The 25,053-nt window shown below is 42.2% G+C and overlaps 1 protein-coding gene across 5 annotated transcripts in view; it reads left to right on the plus strand.

The window, feature by feature from the left end:
• LOC137374384 (protein transport protein Sec24B-like) overlaps nt 1-25,053 on the plus strand; it is a 139,146-nt gene that overhangs the window by 89,174 nt on the left and 24,919 nt on the right. For all 5 annotated transcript variants that reach the window (XM_068040399.1, XM_068040426.1, XM_068040436.1 and 2 more), the window contains 5 exons: nt 1,717-1,772; nt 8,599-8,805; nt 10,799-10,922; nt 13,059-13,217; nt 19,866-20,039. In XM_068040399.1, coding sequence (XP_067896500.1) covers nt 1,717-1,772; nt 8,599-8,805; nt 10,799-10,922; nt 13,059-13,217; nt 19,866-20,039 — 720 coding nt within the window. The remainder of the gene's footprint in view (nt 1-1,716; nt 1,773-8,598; nt 8,806-10,798; nt 10,923-13,058; nt 13,218-19,865; nt 20,040-25,053) is intronic.

The following is a 25,053-nucleotide window of genomic DNA, read 5'->3' on the forward strand; positions in this document are numbered from 1 at the left end:
TGATGCATTTTGGAAGATCCAATTCAAGAGTGAACTATACAGTAAATGGAAAAGTCCTGGGGAAAATTGATGTCCAGAGAGATTTGGGTGTTCAGGTCCACTGTTCCCTGAAGGTGGCAACGCAGGTCAATAGAGTGGTCAAGAAGGCATACGGCATGCTTTCCTTCATCGGACGGGGTATTGAGTACAAGAGTTGGCAGGTCATGTTACAGTTGTATAGGACTTTGGTTCGGCCACATTTGGAATACTGCGTGCAGTTCTGGTCGCCACATTACCAAAAGGATGTGGATGCTTTGGAGAGGGTGCAGACGAGGTTCACCAGGATGTTGCCTGGTATGGAGGGCGCTAGCTATGAAGAGAGGTTGAGTAGATTAGGATTATTTTCATTAGAAAGACGGAGGTTGAGGGGGGACCTGATTGAGGTGTACAAAATCATGAGAGGTATAGACAGGGTGGATAGCAAGAGGCTTTTTCCCCAGAGTGGGGGATTCAATTACTAGAGGACACGAGTTCAAAGTGAAAGGGGAAACGTTTAGGGGGGATATGCGTGGAAAGTTCTTTACGCAGAGGGTGGTGGGTGCCTGGAACGCGTTGCCAGCGGAGGTGGTAGATGCGGGCACGATGGCGTCTTTTAAGATGTATCTAGACAGATACATGAATGGGCAGTAAGAAAACAGATACAGACCCTTAGAAAATAGGCGACATGTTTAGATAGAGGATTTGGATCGGCGCAGGCTTGGAGGGCCGAAGGGCCTGTTCCTGTGCTGTAATTTTCTTTGTTCTTTGTTCTTTCTTAATCAGTGCAAAGGGCCACATGGATGTCTTTGTCACTAAGATTCAGACCATCGGATATCAGCTCTTCCTTTCATGATCCCATTCCCACTAAACTGTTGACTACCCAACTTCCTTCCTGACCTCCATGCTGTCTGACATTGTGAATGGTTGTTTCTTTGGTTATTGTCTCCCTTCCTTTAAGCAAAACAGCTTTCATCAGCCTCCTCTAAGAATCTATGCTTGGCCCCCCTCCTCTTCCTCATCTGATGCTGCCCCTCAGTGACATTGTCTGCAGACATGAGGTAAGCTTCCATCTCCGCTGCTTCTATATAACTTCTGGTCTTGGAAGAGTGGCAATTTCCTTCAGTTAAACTTTGGGAAGACTGAAACAATTGCCTTTAGCTCCCACCGCAAATTCCATACCGTGTCACAGGTTGCATCTCCCTCCCTGATCATTGTCTCGAGCTAAATCAGACTGTTGGCAGCCTCTTGTCCTGTTTGACTAAGTTAAACTCCTAACCCCATATCCTCTTGCATTACCAGGACCACCTACTTACATGTCCATAACATTGCCCATTTTTTAACCCTACCACATCCTAACTTCTGAAACACTCATCTGTTTCTTTGTTAGCTCCTGGTCTGACTATTCACATACTCTCCCAGCCAGCCTCCCATGCCGCCTTTCAGTTGAATTCAAGAGGTACTTACTTAATTCTGCTAACAGTGGGACTGTTGAACCATGTAACATGGGAGTGCTGCACCCAAGTGTCAGGTCTACTACCATGGGTGATGCAGCCTAGACATCAAACTTCGGTGTAGTTGTACGGTATGCAGAGACAAATATTTAAAAGTTTTGTTATTAATTGCTCCTATCTGGTTACTTACTTGCAAGTTAAAATTTGTATTTTTCTCACAAGAATTGATGAAGGCTTTCTTCTGCAGATATCTTCTTACCTACTCCAGACAGCTTGATGGTGAATCTACATGAAAGCAAGGAGGTAGGCAAAAGGGAAAGAGAAGTTGGGATTAAAATTTAACATCCTTCCAAGTTTTTAAAAAAAGTTTTGAATGCTGTGGTAGTGTATTTAAGAATGTTCAATTCAGCTAATGCAGTTCTACCATTTTCCTAAAAACTGTATTTTCCACGATGGACAACCTGTAATAAAATGGTAGATAAGTGTCATCTTGGATCAGTTGCTAGAACTCTTACCTCTATGGGTTGTAAATTGAAATCAAACACCAGGACTGGAGTTCATAAATCCAAGCTGGCACGTTGGTGTAGTACTGAGAGGAACTCAGCACTGACAGAATCCTGCACAGTAGTCCTCTAGATGAGCCTATCTGCCTGCCTATTCTGGTTGGGAGATGAATGTAAAAGATCCATTGGCACCATTCAAAGGAGCGCCAAATTCTCCCTGATTCCTGGACGATATTCCTCCCTCATTAAAAAACAGATTAACTGATTATTTATCTGATTGCTATTTATGAGGTTTTTAATATTACAAAGTAACTGCTCTATTTGCCTGCAGTCACTGCTATACAAAAGTAATTAAACGTGTTATGCTTTGAGATGTTTTGATAAAATGATAAATCCAGATATTTATTTTCTATTTAGTTATATCATAAGATAGAGTCATAGAGTCATACAGCACAGAAATAGACCCATCTTGTCCGTGCTGGCCATCAAGCACCTATCCTAATCCCATTTTCCCATTGGCCCGTAGCCTTGTATGCTATGGCATTTTAAGTGCTCATCTAAATACTTAAATGTTGTGAGGGTTCCTGCCTCTACCACCCCTTCAAGCAGTGTGCTCCAGATTCCAACCACCCACTGGGTGAAATTTTTTTTCCTCAAATCCCCTCTAAACCTACTGTCCCTTACCTTAAATCTATACCCCCTGGTTTCTGACCCCTCCACTAAGGGAAAACGTTTCTTCCTATCTACCCTATCTATGCTCCTCAAAATTTTGTATACCTCAATCAGGACCCCCTCAGCTTTCTCTGCTCTAAGGAAAACAACCCAAGTCTATCCAGTCTCTCTTCATAGCTGAAATGCTCCAGCCCAGGCAACATCTCGGTGAATCTCCTCTGTACCAGCTCCAGTGCAATCACATCCTTCCTATAGTGTAGTGACCAGAACTATATACAGTACTGCAGCTGTGGTCTAATCACAACCTCCCTGCTCTTGTTTTCCGTGCCTCAGCTAATAAAGGCAGGTATCCCATATGCCTTCCTAACCACTTTATCTACCAGTGCTGCTGCCTTCAGTGATCTGTGGACAAGTACACCAAGGTCCCTCTGATCCTCTGTACTTCCTAGGATCCTACCATCCATTGTATAGTCCCTTGCCTTGTTAGTCCTCCCAAAATGCATTACCTCACACTTTCCAGGATTAAATTCCATTTGCCACTGCTCTGCCCATCTTACCAGCCCATCTATATCGTCCTGTAATATAAGGCTTTCCTCCTCACTATTTACAACACCGCAAATTTTCGTGTCATCTGTGAACTTACTGATCATACTTCCTATATTCACGTCTAAATCATTAACGTATTAGATAATGAGTAAGATCTTGAGAAAACAATCGATGTTTTCTCTGCTTTTGCCAATTTCTTCAGTCTTGCTCCCACAATAAAATATGTTTTTGAAAGTTAAAGCACAATTTTTTAAATACTTTAAGTACCTAAAGGGTAATCAAGAAGGTTTGTGTATTTTTTTTTGGGTAGGATTGGTTTGAAATTGAATTAATTAATAATATACATGTGAGTTTGAAATAGTACCTTTCATTCATAAAACAAAGTTTCAACACAACACTGACAGACTGGACTGTTACAGTGGACCTTTCAGCCCCAGAATGATGCAGCAGCTTTTGGTTATTACATGGTGCAGGACAACTCAGAGAGGGGAGTCCAGGAACAAAGAGAGCATAGGAGGTGCACGGTTCATGCAAACTAACCCAGACAGAATATCTACCAAAAATACCCCAGAGAGATATGCCGAATGTGGTGGAACACATAGCTCTGATGCTGTGACTCTAGTATGCCATCTGGTCTTCAGTGACCTCTGGGACAGTTAAATATCCTCATTGCATTATGATGTTAAAGGCCGTCTCTCCTCAAGTTTTATTCTCCAGGGTTCTTCCTGACACCTGTAGGTAGTATTTCAGGAGTTGTCATCAGTACATTAAAGAGATAAATGAAGCAGTGTTTTGCCATACACCCACCTACGTATGTTTCAGAGAGACAACTCGTTTCCCTAAGGTACAAGGAGTTATTGACTATGCATTTGACTGTACCACATCTCTGGCATGCTGAAGTAAGAGGGTATATTATTTCAATAATGTATATATATATTACCCTGCCAGAAAATTTCACAAGTTAATGAACTTTTCCTTGGAATTGCATATGATTCTTGTATTCTGAGAAAATTAGTTATAACACAGGTCTTTAAATAAGGGAAAAAATGGAGAATTGGCTCCTCAAAAACAGACTTTGCGATTCACCCATGCCTGATGATACCTGTGAAACCCCTGTACTTTCCTAGAGACAAGATACCATGGCTTTGATATTTACTGAGGGGGCATTGTAGGTTGTTGATCAAGTGAATGCAGGGAGATTGTGGAGGGGTGGGGGTTGTGGTTGGACAAACTGCTGGAAGGATGGGCAGATATTAAAGTTGTGTTTACAGGGTTAGCTTAGTGGGCTTGGGGGGTAACACTCCTGCTCCTCCTGGCCCACGTGATGCTGTAAAGGCACTTACCTTTGGGATCCAGTTGATTCCGTCCTCTTACCTGTCAGGTTTCCCGAAACCTGGCTGACAGCAGTTAAAAATAGAAACCTTGTTGAAATGGAGGCACGTAGATTCTTCAAATGGTTTGAGCCTGCCTCCTGAGAGCTAAATGGTTGGTTGTCTGCCTCTGGTCTGGCCTCCATTAAAACCGGAAGTAGGTGGTTGGGTTCGGATTTGAAATTTTTAACATTTTTTAATTTCCCACCCAACTCAAACTTACCTGTCTTTGGGGAGTAAAATTACCCCCAATGATGCAGATGTGTCAATTAGGATCTTCACTAAGCAAATGCTTCAGATGGCTTTAAATGCTTGGACCAGTCTGTAGATGTGGGAGCAAGCTTACCTTAACCACCTTCTTTAAAAGCAGGTACAGCCAGGGACCAGTAATAGTGCAGGAGGCACTGCAGCCAGGGAGACAAATTTGGGAGGCACTCATTGACCAGGGCTTCTACTGAGCTCTGTTATCTGCTGTAGAATTCTATTAGCTGGTTTACATATTCTGTTGTGCTTCAAAATTGCATGTTTAATATGTACTTCCTTACTTGCATAACAAAAGAATGATACAAAGTATGTAATATTAGTAACACCATTTTATTTAATGAATTAGTGCATCCATGTGTGATATTCAAGTTGGTTTTCCTAGGTGTTAAAACGTCTATGTATAGCTTGTTCATGTGCCTTAATCCTCCATGCCCCTCTAGTTGAGGGAGTTACAGTAGTGCTTGACTGCTCAGATAAATGGCTTGCTGCTTGAGATTCAGAAAACCCAACTATCTGTATTTGTGCCGACCTGTTACTGTTGCTTGAGATCACCAGTTAAAATGCAATTTGTTAACAAGGGGCACTTGACTCTGGTCCTTGCAAATCATAAAAATGTCATAGAATGGTTACTGTGCATTCGGCCTTTTGCGTCACTGACACCTTTCTGTTGTAAATATTAGTTTAACTGTATTCTTTTCTAGTAAGATAAACATGCTTATATTTAAAGAGACAATAGGGTCATATTGATGAGAGCAGCCTGGAAAACCAGGATTAGTTGTTCAGGGAGATGATTACCTTACAATCTTACTGAAAACTGACAAGGAAATGGGGAAGGTTGACCTCCTTTCAGTGCTGCTTCCGGCTTTGTACAAAGAAATCCGCTGTGCGTGGTGGTTGGGGTGGAGGTAAAGTGTCCTCGGGTTGAGATGGAATCGTAATTGGACTAGAAAGCTGAAATAAAATCATATGCTATTTGGATTGTATTCCAAAAAATGTGCCTTTTCTACTTGTCATAATTGCTCATCAGACTGGCTTATACGTGAAATGAATCCAAATGAACCATGAAAAATGTAAGACAATACTTAAAAAAACAATTCATTGTATGTTGCTGTTGCCATTCTACCCTCTATGATAGATGATGGGACACGCAGCAAACAATCCATTTAAGTGGGGTGTCTTCTCGGTGCATCTTTGCTGATGGCTGTGAAGGTCAATCCTTGAGAGGCAGGTTCTGCCACAAGTGCCGCACGTGAAGCTGTGAATTGTTGTTTTCGGCATTGGCGCCTGTTGCCAAGGTGCTGTGGCCACTGGTTCTCGTGGTACTGCACACCAGCCCACTGGATGTGTTGCCATTTCCCTCTTTCACCAACTAGTGACTCCCAAGTACAGTAGTCGACATATAGGGCCGTCATGTCATGCTTACAAGCATCCTTAAAGTGGAACTTTTGGCACCCCAGTGGTCGTTTGGCCCCGGCTACCTCACCATACAGAAGGTCTTTGGGTATGCAACTGTCTTCCATCCTGCAGATGTGTCCAATCAACCGAAGCCGCTTGTGTTTGATTAGTGCCAACACACTTGGGAGCTCTGCCTTTGAGAGGACTGCTGCATTTGTGATTTTTGTCCTGCCAGGATATACCCATAATGTGCTGCAGGCAACGAAGATGGAAATTATTGAGTTTCTGCTCCTGGTAGCTGTAAGTCATTGAGTCATAGAGAGATACAGCGCTGAAACAGGCCCTTCGGCCCACCAAGTCTGTGCCGACCATCAACCACCCATTTATACTAATCCTACATTAATCTCCACCACATCCCCACCTTCCCTCAATTCTCCTACCACCTACCTACACTAGGGGCAATTTACAATGGCCAATTTACCTATCAACCTGCAAGTCCTTGGCTGTGGGAGTAAACCAGAGCACCCGGCGGAAACCCACGCAGTCACAGGGAGAACTTGCAAACTCCGCACAGGCAGTACCCAGAACCGAACCCCGGGTCACTGGAGCTGTGAGGCTGCAGTGCTAACCACTGCGCCACTGTGCCGCACATCCAGCAGGTTGCCGAGAACACAGGCCTTATAAACCATCAGCTTGGTCCTAAGGGTCAGCTTGGTGTTATCCCATGTGTGTTTTGCGAGTCGACCAGAGGTGGTAGTTGCTTGCCCTATGCGTGTACCGAGCTCTGCATCAGAGGACATAATTATTTTAAAACAGGCATCCAATTAATGAGCTGCTTAATAGAAATAAGCTATCACGCATTGATACGTTAGTGACTGAACAAAATTATTTCTCAATTTAAAATGTTAGTTCTATCTAGAAATTGGATCCGTAAATTATACTATAATTCTTCTTGATCAGATTCCTTAGCACATGTTTACTGAGATTGCATACAAACATTTGATCATTAGATGAACATTCCAAGGAAAACATGCACCAAAATGAAGAAATTTAAATTTTTAATGCATGCGCAAGCACAGTGACTGCAGGATGTTGACATATAATTTAATGAGCATGGTTTATAACTTTGAATTTGGATAGGAATTGTCACTGTGATCAAAATATAAACAAGTAGATTTTATTCTTTATTATAAGATATTTATTTAAAAAATCATTCCGCACCACCCCCCCCCCAGCTGCCGCTTTCATTGCTTTCTGTGGGTTACCTCCAGTACCTAACTCAAGTACCTGTTCACGTGTGAGTAACAGAAACTGTAGCAACAGCCACTTTTGATCCTGTCCTTGTCTAGTATTCATGCATGCTCACTTTTAACACAGGTCATTGAATGACAGTTGGGAGCTGAATGCCTGGTTGTTTTGTTTTCTCTCTGCTTTTCCTCCTTCCACTTGCAGTCTACGACTCACACCTCTACCAGCACGCAACTGAGATCAGCCAATTTTGATCTGTACGGTTCAGCTATTCACTGGATAAACTTGCTGGCCTACCAAGGGAGCACTTAATGCATTTCTAGCAATATGAGTTTATATGAAAGAAAATATACCCATACTAGTAAACAAAAACTGGTTCACACAAATGCCCATTGGGATTTTCAGATACATAAACAAAATAATTATGCATTTTTTTGAAATGTCAATGAATCAAAATTGTCTTCTCTACTGACAAAGGCACTGGTGCAGTAAATTCCCTGAAAACACTGAAGGGAAGATCTCAATACTTAAGGGGTTCTACACAGAAAAAAATCATTCTTTTAAAAGAACAAAAAAAACAAATTAGGAAAAATGCAGTCTTTATTTCCCCTGTGTGTAATTACCATAGGGGGCAGCTGTTTTATTGGTTCCATATCTCTGTGCTCATCTTTGATGACTTCTTGTTGTGATGTTGGCATCATCTGGTGTATCCAAAACCCACTGCTTTTACCTTACCTCCTGTCCAATAGCATAATGACACAGCAAGGTATTCCTATCCTTGTTTTTTGGTACATGAAACAATCTCACCCGTTTTTATTGCTGGGGGAATTCATGCATTGCTGTACTGGATCCCCTGCAGACACAATATATAATAACCCAGCAGAATTATGCTGAGGTGATAGTGTATTTCATTGAATGCCCCCTTTTAGTTATGCTCCACAAAATATGCAGCAAAGTCACTGTTACATCGTCAGGCTTCTTGATTGTATAATTGTATTAATATTTAATGTTAAGTGGATGTTACTGAGGAAAAAATAATCACTGTAGATCTTTACTAAACATTTGTGCCACTAGCGGCATAAAACATTTTTCTCCTGAGAAATCTGAAATGTGTTTTTGTTTTATTTGTAGCTTGTTAAAGATTTATTGAAAGTATTGCCCAGAATGTTCACTAGCACAAGAGAGACCCATAGTGCACTGGGACCTGCTCTGCAGGCTGCATTTAAACTTATGTCTGCGACAGGGGGACGCATATCCGTGTTCCAGACACAGCTACCATCTGTAGGTGTGGGTCATCTTCTTTCAAGGGAAGATCCAAACCAGAGATCTACCACAAAGGTAATTGTTTTTTATACCAAAAGAGAAAGAATCTTACTTTAAAAATAATGTACAGGACACTATGCATCACTGCACACTCCATTAATTGAAATCCAGATTTTGGGGACCGAACAGCTCTGAGTAAATTCAAGGATTCTCTGAGGCCTTCAGGCAGTGAAAACCGGTAGTAGGGTGAGCAATAGAACACTTCAGAAACAGTTTTTCTTTAGGAATAGGTTTGCCGATTTGGGTTGGAGCTATTTTCTGCAGTTTGAAAATGTTATTGCATTTATTTAATGGGTTGATATTCTGCAATGTAAATGGTGCCATATTGTGGAAATGCTTCATAGATTAAAAGTGAGTGCACAGGCACATGTAAACTTGTAGCAAGCACACATTTAAGCTTGATCATAATTAATGTTTTATTATACACATGTATGTAATATGTTGCACCATTTCTGATTGAAACACAAAACTGCCAAAACTCCCTGATTGCTCAGTTATCTCCCAGAATGATCAAACTCCCAGTCATTGCTGCTGGCAACCTGGGAGTAGAGAATTCCTGCTTTCTGGTTCAAACCAGCATGCTTGTGACTGCTAAACTCAGCTCCTACCTTGCACCATTCTACCTGCCTCTGTTGTGCTGGATGCACTATCACCAGATTTAACGATTCGCCACTGAAGCGTCCATCGTGGTTTGTGCTACGCCTATGCTTCCCTTGTGTATGCTGGAGAGGCAGCTTGCTGCACACTCTAGAGAGTTATGACAGTGATGTAGCACCAGTCATAAGGGAATTTGCTGCGCCTGCAGCATCCTGCCTTGCTTTCTCAATTGAAGAGATTGGAAGCCATAATTTTACTTGCATGAATATGCAAACAAGTAATTGATGAATGTAACTTTGGTAAGTTAAAGCTTATGTAACTTTACTGTTTAAAATGGAATGGGGCAAAAATTACTGACGGAAAGTGAAGATATTTAATGCATATCAGCCTTAATTCTCTATCTCTTTTGGCCCATTCTAACGAATCAGTTTTGTATACAGAACCATTTTTATCTTAACTGAGTCTGAGTCCAAAAGATCATCTGCATAAAAGAAATAAAATTTTCCTAAACTATTCCTCTTCATTCTTCTGGTCATGCTTATGAATCTATAAAACTCATCAATCAGCAGAATAGATTTTGCCTGCTGACCTTAATAAAAGCCCTCATAATTTTGAACATCGCTATTGGAATTCTTCAATATTCTCTGTTTGGCCAAAAAGAGTCTATTTTTTCCTGTGTCTCCTCATGATTTAAGAATCTCAACTTAGGTATCATTTTAGATACCTTAAGTTAGTAAACAGAACAGAAAGTTAAAAGTGGAAAATAGTTTTTGTCTGAATCGTGAGAATAGGACAAGGGCACAAGTTCAACTGGTAAAAGCCAAACTTAGAACTGAGGTCAGGAAGATGATGTTTATGCAGAGTGATGAACACGTGGGATAGTAGAGCTGAAACCCTTGGAATTATCCAAGAACCCTTTGGGGGACATGATTGAGGAGGACAGGCAGAGAGAAGCCTGTAGGATTTTTCTGGCTGAATAAATCAGGATGGACCAAATGGCCTTCCTTGTCCATATTTATTTTGTGACTGGTCCAAAGGGCCTGGGGTCAACTACAAGCCATTGACAAATGAACTCAGACTTTGGACATTGTGGCTGGCCCTGCTGTTTTTCGGAGATTGTACTTCTAAACCTCACGGCAGTTCACAATTTTCTTTAAATCAATAAACAAGAAAGAATTGCACATTCACAAAAGAAAGTTTGTGATCTAGCAGTGATGTGGTCCATGTAGTAGGAGAAGGGAGACCATGTGAATATCTTAACAAAATCATTTTGATGACTATAATACTCAAAGTATGATTTAAAAAAAAATACAAAGGCAGGTAATGTTTTCAAATGTTACTTTCTAATTTACAGTAAAATGAGAAAATCTGAAATATCTCTTGAGATACTAACTATTTAATTTCGATTAAGGGTGTGCAACATCTTGGTCCAGCCACAGACTTTTATAAAAAGTTTGCTTTGGATTGCTCAGGCCAGCAGGTGGCAGTGGATCTGTTTATACTGAGTGGACAATATGCTGACATGGCTTCACTTGGTAAGAGGACATTTTTCATTACCATTAAATGATTTATGTAACATACCTAACAAATGAATAAAGAACTACCTTTCTTTGCAACCAATGTTGTCCAGCCCCAAAGTTTTTTTTTAAATTGGCTCATTGCTTTCTCAGGCCAAGCATTTTTTTAAAAATATATCCAGGGATTGGGCTGTATATTATCATTGAAGTTATCAAATATTAATGACACCCAGCTACTTAAAATCCAAAAGTACCAGTTGACATTAAAAAAGTTGTTAGAGAATTTAATTTATCGACGTGGTCTTGAGAGTGCCCTCTCAAACTGGATTATTTAAACATCACTAAATTTAAGTTACGAGGTAAAACTACAGTTATAGAAAAGGTGTTATTGTACCATTAAAGAGCTCCAATAGCAGCTTTTCAGATCAATAAGACCATGTGTGAAGGTGTGATATCATAGTTGAACATACAGCTCCTATGTAAAATCTGTTGATAAAAATATTTAAGTTGTGTTCCCAGTTTTCTATCTCCATTGTTCCTGTTGTTTTTAATCATATGGACATATACTAATCAAAACTCCAGTGGAGTTCTGGTACACCTTTAACAGGGTGGGAATTTTCCCCACCCAAGCATGTGCCCTCCACTCTGACCAGTTTTTCTGGGATCAGCCTATTTTGCATAATTGGGGCAGTTACAGTTCTGGTCTACTGGGAAACACGCATCCTGCTTGGGGTTGGGTGGAGGGAGGGGCAGTTGTTGTATTACCCTCTATGGCAGCAAAAGGGGAGGCTTTTTCCATGTTTCAAGTGCAGAATTGAGGAGTTGCATCGCTTATCTTGCATTCGATGCAACTCTGTTCAGAAAATTTAAAGTGTAACTCTGCCCCCTGGCAGCCAGAGTAATTCTGGACACGGGAATGAACTGATGTTTTGTTGGTACCTTATCAACTTAAAGCACGAGAGGGAAATGCATTATATGACACATACTTGTTATTTGTGTCTAATTACAATATGCTCACCCATATTTGCGCAGGCATATTATAAGCCTTTAGGGAGATGTGTAATTCAAATGTAATATCTTGCCCAGAATGTTAATTGCTTAATACAGGCTTTTCTGCATTTATGTAATCTTAATATTTTTCTAATCATGTATTGCTGCATTCATTTTGTTATAGAACAAGGGGATTGAAGTTATAAACTAAAATGGCTGTCCAATAAAGCACTCTAAATTGTATTTGTTCTTTGTTCTCATAACTTGCCGTTAGTTATGTTCTTTGCTCAAAATAGGTTGTGTTTCAGAAGCTATGTAAGTTAATTTGATTTAACGGAATAGGCTGAGGAATTTGGTTACAAGAGATGTTGGAGTTGCTGGGTGGGTGGGCATTAGCCTTTGGTACAGGTCTTTCCTGTTTGATTTACATCCAGTAAGGAAATCCTCTGCTTTTTGAGTGTAATATCTCAGAAATTACCTTCTTAGCATGTAGCAACACTCAACCTGGCCCTCAACTTTGAGGTCGTTGGTTTTCTGTGGGTTGTGAGAAGGATTATGCAGTGACCTGATAGCTGTGATTATCCACTGCTCCCAGTGAATCCTTGATATTTTGTATATAATGGCTCATAAACATCACACTTGCTGAAAATTGCAATCCTTTCTCTACCATTCATAATGGTAATCTCCAAAAGCAAAATCCTGAATTAAAAAGAGCAAAAAAAAGCAAAGATAAACTAAAGGAGAAGTAAATAAATGGCGAAGTTTGAAAAGAAAGAAAACAGAAATTATAAGAATTACAGAGGAGACATAAAGACAGAAAAGAAGGCAATTGAAATAATGAAAAATAGTTAGAAATAAGAATTTTTTAAAATGCATACATTTGTTGCAAAGAAAATTATTTGTTCAGCTGAAAAAATAATTATGTTAGGGCACATCTTCTAATTACTTTAATACATTACTTATTTTTATTTTGTCATGTCTTTTAGAAATATTACTGTACTCTTGATATATATGTATACACTGATGTCATTACTTCTCAACATTTTATTAGAACTGTTGATTTCTCACCAAATTGTTTTACTTGCAAAAGACTTTGCATATTCACTACCAGTTACTGGTAGCAAATTTTAAACCTAATTTATTACATATTTGATGTTTTTACAGCCTGTATGTCAAAATATTCTGCTGGATCGGTCTTCTACTATCCATCATTCCATCACATTCACAATCCTGCCCAGGTAGAGAAGTTTCAGAAAGATCTCAAACGGTACCTCATTAGAAAAATTGGCTTTGAGGCGGTTATGAGGATACGCTGTACGAAAGGTAATGTTTTATTCTTTTACATATTTGTGATAGTTATATGGACTGCTTATACTCTTGTTACACTGAGTCTTACGTAATTCTTTACACAAATATTTCTCATTGTATTGTTAAAAAAAAAACTTTCATTTATCTGATGCCTTTCATGGTCTCCGGATGCCCCAAAGCACTTTGCAACCATTGAAGTACTTTTGAAATATAGTCACTGTATAATGTAAGAAACATGGCAACCAATTTGTGCACAGTGAGGTCCCACGAACGACAATGTGATAATGACCAGATCATCTGTTTTTGTGATGTTGATTGAGGGACAAATATTGGCCAGGACACTGTGCTCTTCTTTGAAATAGTGACGTGGGATCTTTGCATTCACTTGAGGGATTCTGTGGGTCCTTGGTTTAACATCTCATCTACAAGATGGCATTTCTGATAGTGCAGCGCAATCTCAATACTGCACTTTGAAGTGAGGCTTGAACCCACAAACTTCTGACTGAGAGGTGAGAATACTACCTACTGAGATGGCGCTTGGTCCCAGATCTCAGTAGAATGAGAATTTTCATCTGGCATTTCTCCAGGTGGAAATGAGATGCTGAGCCACAGGAAAGAGGGTAAAACAATTCTGAGCTTAAGTCTATGGGGTCCATTGATTGTATCCCAAAGGACAGTTGCAAAGCAATGCCATAAAAGGCATTTATAGCAGGTCTGTCCTCTTAATCTGAAATTCAGAGTGAAGGTACAGTAGGGGTGATGCACAGCCAAATATAGAAGAGAAATTAAGTCAGTTTGGAAGGCAGAGCAAATATAGACCTGTTAAGACACAAGTGAACAATGCAAGGCTGGATTGCATCTATTTTAGTGCAAGGAGTCTTGCAAGTAAGGCAGATGAATTGAGGGTGTTGATCAGCACATGGGAATATGATATTGTTATCACAGAGACATGATTGAGAGAAGAGCAGGACTGTTAAGCTCAGTATTCCAGGATATAGAATCTTAAGGTGTGACGGGGTTGTGGGGGGGGGGGATGTGAAAGAGGAGGTGGCATTGCACTGTTGATCAAGGGGTCAATTACTGCAGTAAGGAGGGATGATATCTTAGATGGTTCATCAAATGAGGCCATATGGATAGAACTTAAAAACAAAAAGGGGGCAGTCATTTGCCTGGGAGTTTACTACAAGTCTCCAAATAGTCAGGGAGAGATAGAGGAGCAGATATGTAGACAAATCTGAGAGGTGTGAAAATAATAGGGTAGTAATAGTAGGGGATTTCAGCTTCCCCAATATTAACTGGGATAGTCTTAGTCTTTTTTCTTCTTTGGCCTCCTTGTCTCGAGATACAATGGGTAAGCGCCTGGAGGTGGTCAGTGGTTTGTGAAGCAGCGCTTGGAGTGGCTATAAAGGCCAATTCTAGAGTGTCAGACTCTTCCACAGGCGCTGCGGATAAAATTGGTTGGCGGGGCTGTTACACAGTTGGTTCTCTCCTTGCACTTCTGTCTTTTTTCCTGCCAACAGCTAAGTCTCTTCGAATCGCCACTCTTTAGCCCCGCCTTTATGGCTGTCCGCCAGCTCTGCCAATCACTGGCAACTGACTCCCACCACTTGTGGTCAATGTCACAGGACTTCATGGCACGTTTGCAGACGTCTTTAAAGCTGAGACATGGGCAGCCGGTGGGTCTGATACCAGTGACGAGCTCACTGTACAGTGTGTCCTTAGGGATCCTGCCGTCTTCCATGCGGCTCATATGGCCAAGCCATCTCAAGCGCCGCTGGCTCAGTAGGGTCTATATGCTGGGGGATGTTGGCCGACTCAAGGGCTTCTATGTTGGAGATACGGTCCTGCCACCAGATGCCAAGGATTCTCCGGAGGCAGCGAAGATGGAATGAATTGAGACGTCGCTCTTGGCTGACATCTGTTGTCCAGGCCTCGCTGCTGTAGAGCAAGGTACTGAGGACACGGGCTTGATACACTTGGACTTACGTGTTCCGTGTCAATGCGCCATTTTCCCACTCTCTTGGCCAGTCTGGACATAGCAGCGGACGCCTTTCCCATGCGCTTATTGATTTCTGCATCAAGAGACAGGTTACTGGTGATAGTTGAGCCTAGGTAGGTGAACTCTTGAACCACTTCCAGAGCGTGGTCGCCGATATTGATGGATGGAGCATTTCTGACGCTCTGTCCCATGATGTTCGTTTTCTTGAGGCTGATGGTTAGGCAAATTCATTGCAGGCAGCCGCAATCCTGTCGATGAGTCTCTGCAGACACTCTTCTGTGTGGGATGTTAATGCAGCATCGTCAGCAAAGAGGAGTTCCCTGATGAGGACCTTCCGTACTTTGGTCTTCGCTCTAAGACAGGCAAGGTTGAACAACCTGCCATCTGATCTTGTGTGGAGGAAAATTCCTTCTTCTGAAGACTTGAACGCATGTGAGAGCAGCAGGGAGAAGATCATCCCAAACAGCGTAGGTGCGAGAACACAGCCCTGTTTCAGATCACTCAGGATAGGAAAGGGGTCTGATGAGGCACCACTATGCTGAATTGTGCCTTTCATATTGTCATGGAACGAGGTGATGATACTTAGTAGCTTTGGTGGACATCTGATCTTTGCTAGTAGTCTGAAGAGACCACGTCTGCTGATGAGGTCAAAGGCTTTGCTGAGATCTATGAAAACAGCGTAGAGGGGCATCTGTTGTTCGCGGCATTTCTCCTGTAGCTGGCGAAGGGAGAGCAGCATGTCAATGGTGGATCTCTCTGCTCGAAAGCCACACTGTACCTCAGGGTAGACACGCTCAGCCTGCTTCTGGAATCTGTTTAGAATGACTCAAGCGAAGACTTTCCCCACTTTGCTGAGCAGGGAGATTCCACGGTAGTTGTTGCAGTCACCACGGTCACCCTTGTTCTTATAGAGGGTGATGATATTGGCAACGCGCATGTCCTGTGGTATTGCTCCCTCATCCCAGCACAGGCAAAGCAGCTCATGGAGTGCTGAGAATATAGCAGGCTTGGCACTCTTGATTATTTCAGGGATAATGCCGTCCTTCCCAGGGGCTTTTCCACTGGCTAAAGAATCAATGGCAGCACTGAGTTCCGATTTTGTTGTCTTAGTGCAGACGGCTTAAAGGGGGCGGGATTCTTAAAGTGCATACAGGAGAGCTTTTTGAGCCAGCACGTAGAAAGTCCTACAAGAGAAGGGGCGGTACTGGACCTAATCCTAGGGAATGAAGCCGGGCAAGTGGTAGAAGTGTCAGTGGGGGAGCATTTCGGGAATAGTGACCATAGCTCTGCAAGATTTAAGGTAGTTATGGAAAAGGACAAAGATGGGCCGGAAATAAAGGTACTGAATTGGGGGAAGGCTGATTTCAATATGATAAAACAGGATCTGGCCAAAGTGGACTGGGAACAGCTACTTGTAGGAATGTCTACATCAGACCAGTGGGAGTCATTCAGAAAGGAAATAGTGAGAGTTCAGAGCCAACATGTTCCCGTAAAGGTGAAGAGTAGGACCAACAAGTCCAGAAAACCCTGGGTGTCAAGGGATATGGAGGATTGGATAAGGAAAAAAAAATAGGCCTATGGCAGATTCAGGGGGCTGAAAACAGCAGAGGCACTAGAGGAGTATAGAAAATGTAGGGGAGTACTTAAAAAAATAATTAGGAGAGCGAAGAGGGGGCATGAAAAAAACACTGGCTGGCAAGATAAAGGAAAATCCCAAGGCGTTTTATAAGTATATTAAGGGCAAGAGGATAACCAGGGAAAGAGTAGGGCCCATTAGGGACCAAAGTGGCAATCTGTGTGTGGAGCCGGAGGACGTAGATGAGGTTTTAAATGATTACTTTTCATCTGTGTTCACTTTGGAAAAGGATCAGGGAAAGGGATTGTGATATACTCGAACAAATTAGCATTGAAAGGGCGGAGGTATTATTGGTTTTAGCAGACTTAAAAGTGGATAAATCCCCAGTTCCAGATGAAATGTATCCCAGGCTGTTAAGTGAGGCAAGGGAGGAGATAGCAGGGGCTCTGACACAAATTTTCAATTCCTCACTGGCCACAGGAGAGGTGCCAGAGGACTGGAGGACAGCGAATGTGGTACCATTATTCAAGAAGGGTAGCAGGGATAAACCAGGTAATTACAGGCCGGTGAGTGTAACATCAGTGGTAGGGAAGCTATTGGAAAAAATTCTGAGGGGCAGGATTGATCTCCACTTGGAGAGGCAGGGATTAATCAAGGATAGTCAGCATGGCTTTGTCAGGGGGAAATCATGTCTAACAAACTTGACTGGATTTTTTCGAAGAAGTGACTAGACGTATAGATGAGGGTAAAGCAGTTGATGTAGTCTACATGGACTTTAGTAAGGCTTTTGATAAGGTCCCGCTTGGGAGATTGGTCAAGAAGGTAAAAGCCCATGGGAGCCAAGGCAATTTGGCAAAGTGGATCCAAAATTGGCTTCGTGGCAGGAGGCAGAAGGTGATAGTCGAGGGTTGTTTTTGCGATTGGAAGTCTGTAACCAGTGGTGTACCGCAGGGATCGGTGCTGGGACCCTTGTTGTTTGTAGTGTACATTAATGATTTAGACGTGAATATAGGAGGTATGATCAGTAAGTTCGCAGACGACCCGAAAATTGGTGGTGTTGTAAATGGTGAGGAGGAAAGCCTTAGATTAGAGGATGATACAGATGGACTGGTAAGATGGGCGGAGCAGTGGCAAATGGAATTTAATCCTGAGAAGTGTGAGGTGTTGCATTGTGGGAGGACTAACAAGGCAAGAGAATATACAATGGGTGGTAAGACCCTAGGAAGTACAGCGGGTCAGAGGGACCTTGGTGTACTTGTCCATGGATCACTGAAGGCAGCAGCACAGGTCGATAAGGGGGTTAGGAAGGCATATGGGATACTTGCCTTTATTAGCTGAGGCACGGAAAACAAGAGCAGGGAGGTTATGATGGAGCTGTATAAAATGTTAGTTCGGCCACAGCTGGAGTACTGTGTACAATCATGGTCACACTATCGGAAGGATGTGATTTCACTGGAGAGGGTGCAGAGGAGATTCAGCAAGATGTTGCCTGGGCTGGAGCATTTCAGCTATGAAGAGAGACTGGATAGGCTAGGGTTGTTTTCCTTAGAGCAGAAAAGGCTGAGGGGAAACCTGATAGAGGTATACAAAATTATGAGGAGCATAGATAGAGTAGATAGGATGAAATGTTTTCCCTTAGCGGAGGTGTCAATAACCAGGGGGCATAAATTTAATGTAAGAGACAGGAGGTTTAGAGGGGATTTGAGGGGAAAAATTTCACCCAGAGGGTGGTTGGAATCTGGAACACACTGTCTGAAGGGGTGGTAGAGGCAGGAACCCTCACAGCATTTAAGAAGTATTTAGATGAACACTTGAACCGCCATAGCATACAAGGCTATGGGTCAAGTGCTGGAAAATGGGATTAGAATAGATAGCTGCTTGATGGCTGGCATGGACACGGTGCACTGAAGGGCCTGTTTCTGTGCTGTGTAACTCTATGATTCATCAGATAGCTAGAATACATTTGGGGCTGAAATACAACAGATGGATTCTGATAACTGTATAGATTCATAATGACAATTTTAATTATGATTGTCAGATTGGCTCATTTGGGAGCCTCTTTTTACTGAGCCAAAAGGTTGCCAATTCAAGCCTCATTTAAGCAAGGCTGATACACCAGTGCAATGCTGAGGAAATGTTGCATTGTCGGAGATGCCATTAATCAAATAAGGTACTAATTTAAGGCTACACCGGTCTTAATATTTCTTGTCCACTTTAAAAATTCCATAGTGTTGTTTGACAAAGGCAGGAAATTCTTCCAATGTTCTGGCCAATATGGCTCTGTGAAGCAGCATCACCAAAAATAATTAACTGATCACTTATTTTATTGCTGCCTGTGGGATTTTACTGTTGGTAAAGTGGCTGCTGCCTTTTTCTGCACAGAAACCGGGTGCTCCGGTTTCCTCCCACAGCCAAAGACTTGCAGGTGATAGTTAAATTGGCCGTTGTAAATTGCCCCTAGTGTAGGTAGGTGGTAGGGAATATTGGATTATGTATGGTTAGTATAAATGGGTGGTTGTTGGTCAGCACAGACTTGGGCCGAAGGGCCTGTTTCAGTGCTGTATCTCTAAATAAATAAATAAACCACTGCACTTCAAAATATTTGTGCTTCGAGGCTTTTCCAAGAGATGTAATAAGTGCTTTACAATTGAAAATTTTTCATCACTTGGTAATATCAACAATTTTGCTGTCTTTCCCTGGACACCTGGAGAATCTAAACAGCGTGAGAAATAGAGAATGAAGAATAAATATTTTTTCAATAATAAACATTTACTTAGCAGAATGGAAAGTTAGTCAATATTCAATTAATTATTCAAATCCACAAGTTATTGCATTTATTTAATCTATTTGCTCTTGTTTTAAGTCAGTGTACATAAAAACAATTAGTAGTGCAAATAACCTTAAGATGTTTCAATTCATTATAGAAGTACAACTATGATTAATACAAATTCCCATATACAGCAAATTCCATGACATTGTATTTAAAGGAACCTAAAGTTACAAAAAAATGAACTGATTTGCTTTGTTACACATCAGGTATGTGTGGAAGCATTACAGTGCCCAGATAGTAATGATTTCTCATTTACAGGTCTTTCCATTCATACTTTCCATGGAAACTTCTTTGTACGTTCCACTGATCTGTTATCCCTTGCTAATATAAATCCTGATTCAGGATTTACAGTGCAAATGTCTATTGAGGAAAGTCTGGTTGACACGTCCATTGTATGTTTTCAGGCTGCTTTGCTTTACACTTCAAGCAAAGGTAGGTTTACCTAAAAGAAAATCAAAGTATGTATTTTCACATTAGTTTATGTCATTCAAGAAAATTTAAATCAGAGTTTTATATCCACATATTCGTTGTTTCATTCTAAAGATTTACCATTAATAAAATATGTAGAAAGACTTGGTGGAAAGTGTTATGTCTAACTAAAACTATAGATACTTTTTAAGTATTTGCTTGTGTAAATGTATATCTTTACCTTCTCCTCAGTTATAAATGTGGTGACATATTGAGGCACAAGTATTTATTATGGAAAAGGTAAAAATGTATTTCTAGCCCTAAAAACTCTGAGGGATCCAAAGAATGTAAACTGTCAGCAAAATGCCCATAGTAGCTTTTGTGAATCCGAAAAGCATGTATTCTAAATATGATATACCATATTTGAGCTAGATTATTTATTAGAAATGCTGCTGTTCTCAAACATTGACATGTCAGCATTGAGTAGAATGTAGGAAAGTCTGAAGAATATAGACTCTTGAAGGTACAGAGTGTCTCTTTCTTTCAAAGTGGTTCTATATGGATTTACAAATTGGTTATTACTATCATCCCTTGAGGGAAATTCTACTAAGGGCAATTTTCCAAGCCCCCACACTCAATTTTGAAGTTCTTGCATGCTGTAGGATGGGTTCTAGTTGGATGTTCTTTGTGTTATACTCAACAATTGAGACATGTTGAACCATCAACACACTATCTAATGACAACTGCTGAAGTTTGAGGCAAATCAGGCTTCAGTACTATTAAAGCAGTGAGGAATTAGCCCAGGTGCCAAATACTAGGGTGGTTGGGGGGCAGCGAGACTGAAGTCACTAGGTTAGGCTTGTAACTGATGCTGGAGAAAGTTGTGTGATGATTGGAAGCACTTTCTGCTCCCTCTTCCCAACTGTGCAAGACAATGCAGAGCACAGTTTGACTGACGCATCTTTATGGAAATGAGCCTGAAATATTTCCCTGTCCACATTCAATTCACTGTCACCTGAAAATGTAGTAATGACTATGTCTTGAGCTGGAAAGTAAGAAATCTATGCCTAGAGGAACTGAGCTTTATTGTTCTTGTACCAGTATCAACTTTCAGCAAATGGATTATTTGTGTTCATCTGTTATGCCAAGTCTAAAACAGGTGTCACATTTCAGAAGTCATACAAATATAGGGTGGGCCAGGAATCATAAAAAACACAAGCCCCACAATGAAAAAATAGTATTATACAGAACATGTAAATATTTATTGAGTTTTAAGCCTGAGCTCAGCACTATATTTATTTTATAAAGGGATATACTTATGATTTCAGTTATATTATGGAGCACTAAAAGCAGCTAATAAAAGACAATGAGGCAGTGCCTCTCTAGATGTCAGTAATGTTTAGCAATGCTCAGAGACAGCAGTTTAAATCCATCATCTGTTGTGGATACAGGTCACTAGTTTACTCCATGGATTGCAGATGTTTGAAATGGGTTTGCAAAGATGCCAGTTAGGGTCGTTACAAGAGGAAGCAGATTGCAAGTAGCCCATGTTGTAACTTCTGATTCGGGAAAACAGTATGCAAATATTAATCCATCTCCTATGATAAACTCGTAAGCAAAAAGGCAATGGACTGTGGCATGAGTTTTCTTTTTATGTTGACTGATACCGCCCTTTTGGATGTGGAAAAGATATGAATACACACAGGCGCAGGACTCGTTGGCTTTCTGAGGGGTGTACCTGACTTGTAACTCATGTAAGGAGCCCATGATCAGCAGTGGAGCTCTGTTGCAGTCAGATCAGCGTTTCAACTAGAGTCCTCATCAAGGAGATCATAGAGTCATAGAGAGATACAGCACCAAAACAGGCCCTTTGGCCCGCGCCGACCATCAACCACCCATTTTATACTAATCCTACATTAATCCCATTTTCCCTCTCACATCCCCACCTTCCCTCAATTCTCCTACCACCTACCTACACGAGGGGCAATTTTTACAATGGCCAATTTACCTATCAACCCGCAAGTCTTTGGCCTGTGGGAGGAAACCGGAGCACCCGGAGTCATGAAACAATGATTCAGGTTCTTGGACAGATCTAGTGGCTTCCTCTCATGGTGTCATATATGATAATTGTGTACTATACACCACATAACTTAGTTCTGCAATGAAAAATGCACATGAAGTTGCCATTGGAGGAGCGCCTGCAGTATGATGCAAACAACCATGACGTGGAGAATGGTAAGAAAGGGGCCAACAATTGAATGTCACCAAAATTGTTCAGCAGCAGCTAATTGCAGAGACCTTCAGCGAACAATCCAGGATCTGTCCCAATCTTTCCACCTTACAATCAACATCTGCCCAAAAACCAAAATTGAAATTTTTCACCTCACATTGCAAGATCACCTGCCACTGCAGGAATATTCTGTGTACACAAATATTTTGTATTTTAATGACATACAGAAAGCCCTACAATCTGTTTGTCCCCCTATTGTGAACCCTTAGGGCAGGATTTTATCCTGCACATGAAACAGGCACGGAGGCGCGAGGTCAAACTAAATGGCAAGGGTTGCCATTCCCGTCGTTGCTCAGACCCCCTGCCATTTTGTCCAGGGAGGGGAAGGCTAAGGACAGCCTTCCCACAGCAGGCCAATCAAGGCCCTTAGGTGGCCATTTAAGGACCTCTTCCCACCTCTGCTCCAATTTTGTTGAAATTGGAGAGCCTGCCGCTGCAGGGAGATGCTGCCATGTGAGACCTGGCGGCCTCCTTGGGGGAGGTGGGGGGGAATCCCCCCTTTTAGAGGAAATCCAGGGCCTCGGGAGGGCCGCACACCCAGCAGCGATGGCTGACCCCATCCCACCCCACCATGTCGCCAGGGCCTGCCTGACTGGCCCGAACGACGCTGACCGCATTTACCTGTCCCGGGGTCTCTAACATCTTCAACGGCCTCGGCAGCTCTGGAGGTGGGAGGTCGTCCCTTAAAGGAACAGTTACCTGACGGGCAGGTGATTGGTTGCCCGTCGCTGCATAGAAATTGGGATCTGACGGAGGGCTGAGGCAAGTTCTCCCCACTAACCGCCTCCCTCCGCTGCCCGCCTTCTGTCCAGCTGCTGGAACTCCTGTCACCAGAGTATAATCCAGCCCTTAGTGTCTGTCTGAAAGGTTCTTTTCCCTTACCAAATTATGGTGTATAGTTCTGGTACTGTATTAGTAATCTAGAGATCTGGGAGTTCTCAACATTGCCTTTGGACCCCAGAAAGTCTCATGATTACCACTCACGTAGGCAAGGAAACCTCCCGCTGATAACTCCTCCCTCAGCTGATGATTCAGTACTCCTTTTTGTTTTCTTTCCTGGGATGTGAGCATCGCTGGCAAAGCCAGCATTTGTTACCCACCTCTAATTGCTCTTGAGAAGGTGGTGGTGAGTGGCTGCCTTGAACTGCTGCAGTCCATGTGGTATAAGTACACCCAGAGTACTGTTAGGGAGGGAGTTCCAGCGACAAAGAAGGAACGGTGATATAGTTTCAAGGTAGAATGGTGTGTGGCTTGGAGGGGAACTTGTAGGTGGTGGAGTCCCCATGCATCTGCTACCCTTGTCCTTCCATCACGCTCCTAACTTTTGTCTTCTAAATGGTGGACGGGATTTGGGGAGTCAGCAGGTGAGTTACTCACCGCAGATATCCCAGCCTCTGACCAGCTGTTATAGCCACTGTATTAATATGGCTGGTCCAGTTAAGTTCCTGTTTAATGGTAAACCCCAGGATGTTGATGATGGGGGATTCAGTGACAGTAATGCTGAATGTTATGGGGAGAAGGATAGATTCTCTCTTCTTGGAAATGGTCATTGCCTGACACTTGTGTGATGTGAATGCTACTTGCCATTTATCAGCCCAAGCTTGAATGTTGTCAAGTCTTGCTGAATGTGGGCATGGACTCCTTCTGTATCTGAGGAGTTGCAAATGGTACTGAAGACGGTAATCATAAGAAAATATCCCCATTTCTGACCTTATGATGGAGGGAAGATCATTGATGAAGCCGCTGAAGATGGTTGGGCCTAGGACACTGCCTTGAGGAACTTCTGCAGTAATGTCCTGAGCTGAGATGATTGCCCTCCAACAATCAAAGCAATCTTCCTTTGTGCTAGGTATGACTCCAACCAGTGGAGAGTTTTCCCCTGATTCCCATTGACTTCAATTTTGCTAGGGCATGTTGATGCCATACTTGGTCAAATGCTGCCTTGATGTCAAGGGCAGTCACTCTCACCTCACCTCTGGAGATCAGCTCTTTTCTCTATGTTTGGACCAAGACCCTAATAAGGTCTGGTGCCAAGTGGTCCTAGCAGAACCCAAACTGAGCATCGGTGAACAGGCTATTGCTGAGTAAGTGTCACTTGAACGCACTATCGACATACTTTCGATCACTTTGCTGATGATTGAGAGTAGACTGATGAGGTAGTAACTGGCCGGATTGAATTTGTCCTGCTCTGTGTGGACAGGACATACCTGGGCAATTTTCCACATTGTCAGGTAGATGCCAATGTTTTAGCTGTACTGGAACAGCTTGGCGAGGGGGCACGGCTAGTTTTGGTGCACAGGTCTTCAGTACTACGGCTGGGATGTTGTCAGGGCCCATAGCCTTTGCTGTATCCAGTGCCTTCAGTCATTTCTTGATATCACGTGGAGTGAATCAAATTGGCTGAAGACTGGCATCTGTAATGCTGGGGACCTCAGGAGGAGGTTGAAATGGATCATCCACTCAGTACTTCTGGTTGAAAATAATTACAAATGTTTCAGCCTTGTCTTTTGCACAGATGTGCAGGCCTCCACCATCATTGAAGCTGGGGATATTTGTGGAACTTTCTCCTCTGGTTAGTTGTTTAATTGTTCACCACCATTCATGGTTGGATGTGGCAGGATCGCAGAGCTTTGATCGGATCCATGATTTTGGGATCACTTCGCTCTGTCCATCGCATGCTGCTTCCACTGTTTAGCATGCAAATAGTCCTGTGTTGTAGCTTCACCAGGTTGGCACATCATTTTTAGA

The sequence above is a fragment of the Heterodontus francisci genome, chromosome 1 (genome assembly GCF_036365525.1).
Source record: "Heterodontus francisci isolate sHetFra1 chromosome 1, sHetFra1.hap1, whole genome shotgun sequence".
Classification (NCBI taxonomy): domain Eukaryota; kingdom Metazoa; phylum Chordata; class Chondrichthyes; order Heterodontiformes; family Heterodontidae; genus Heterodontus; species Heterodontus francisci.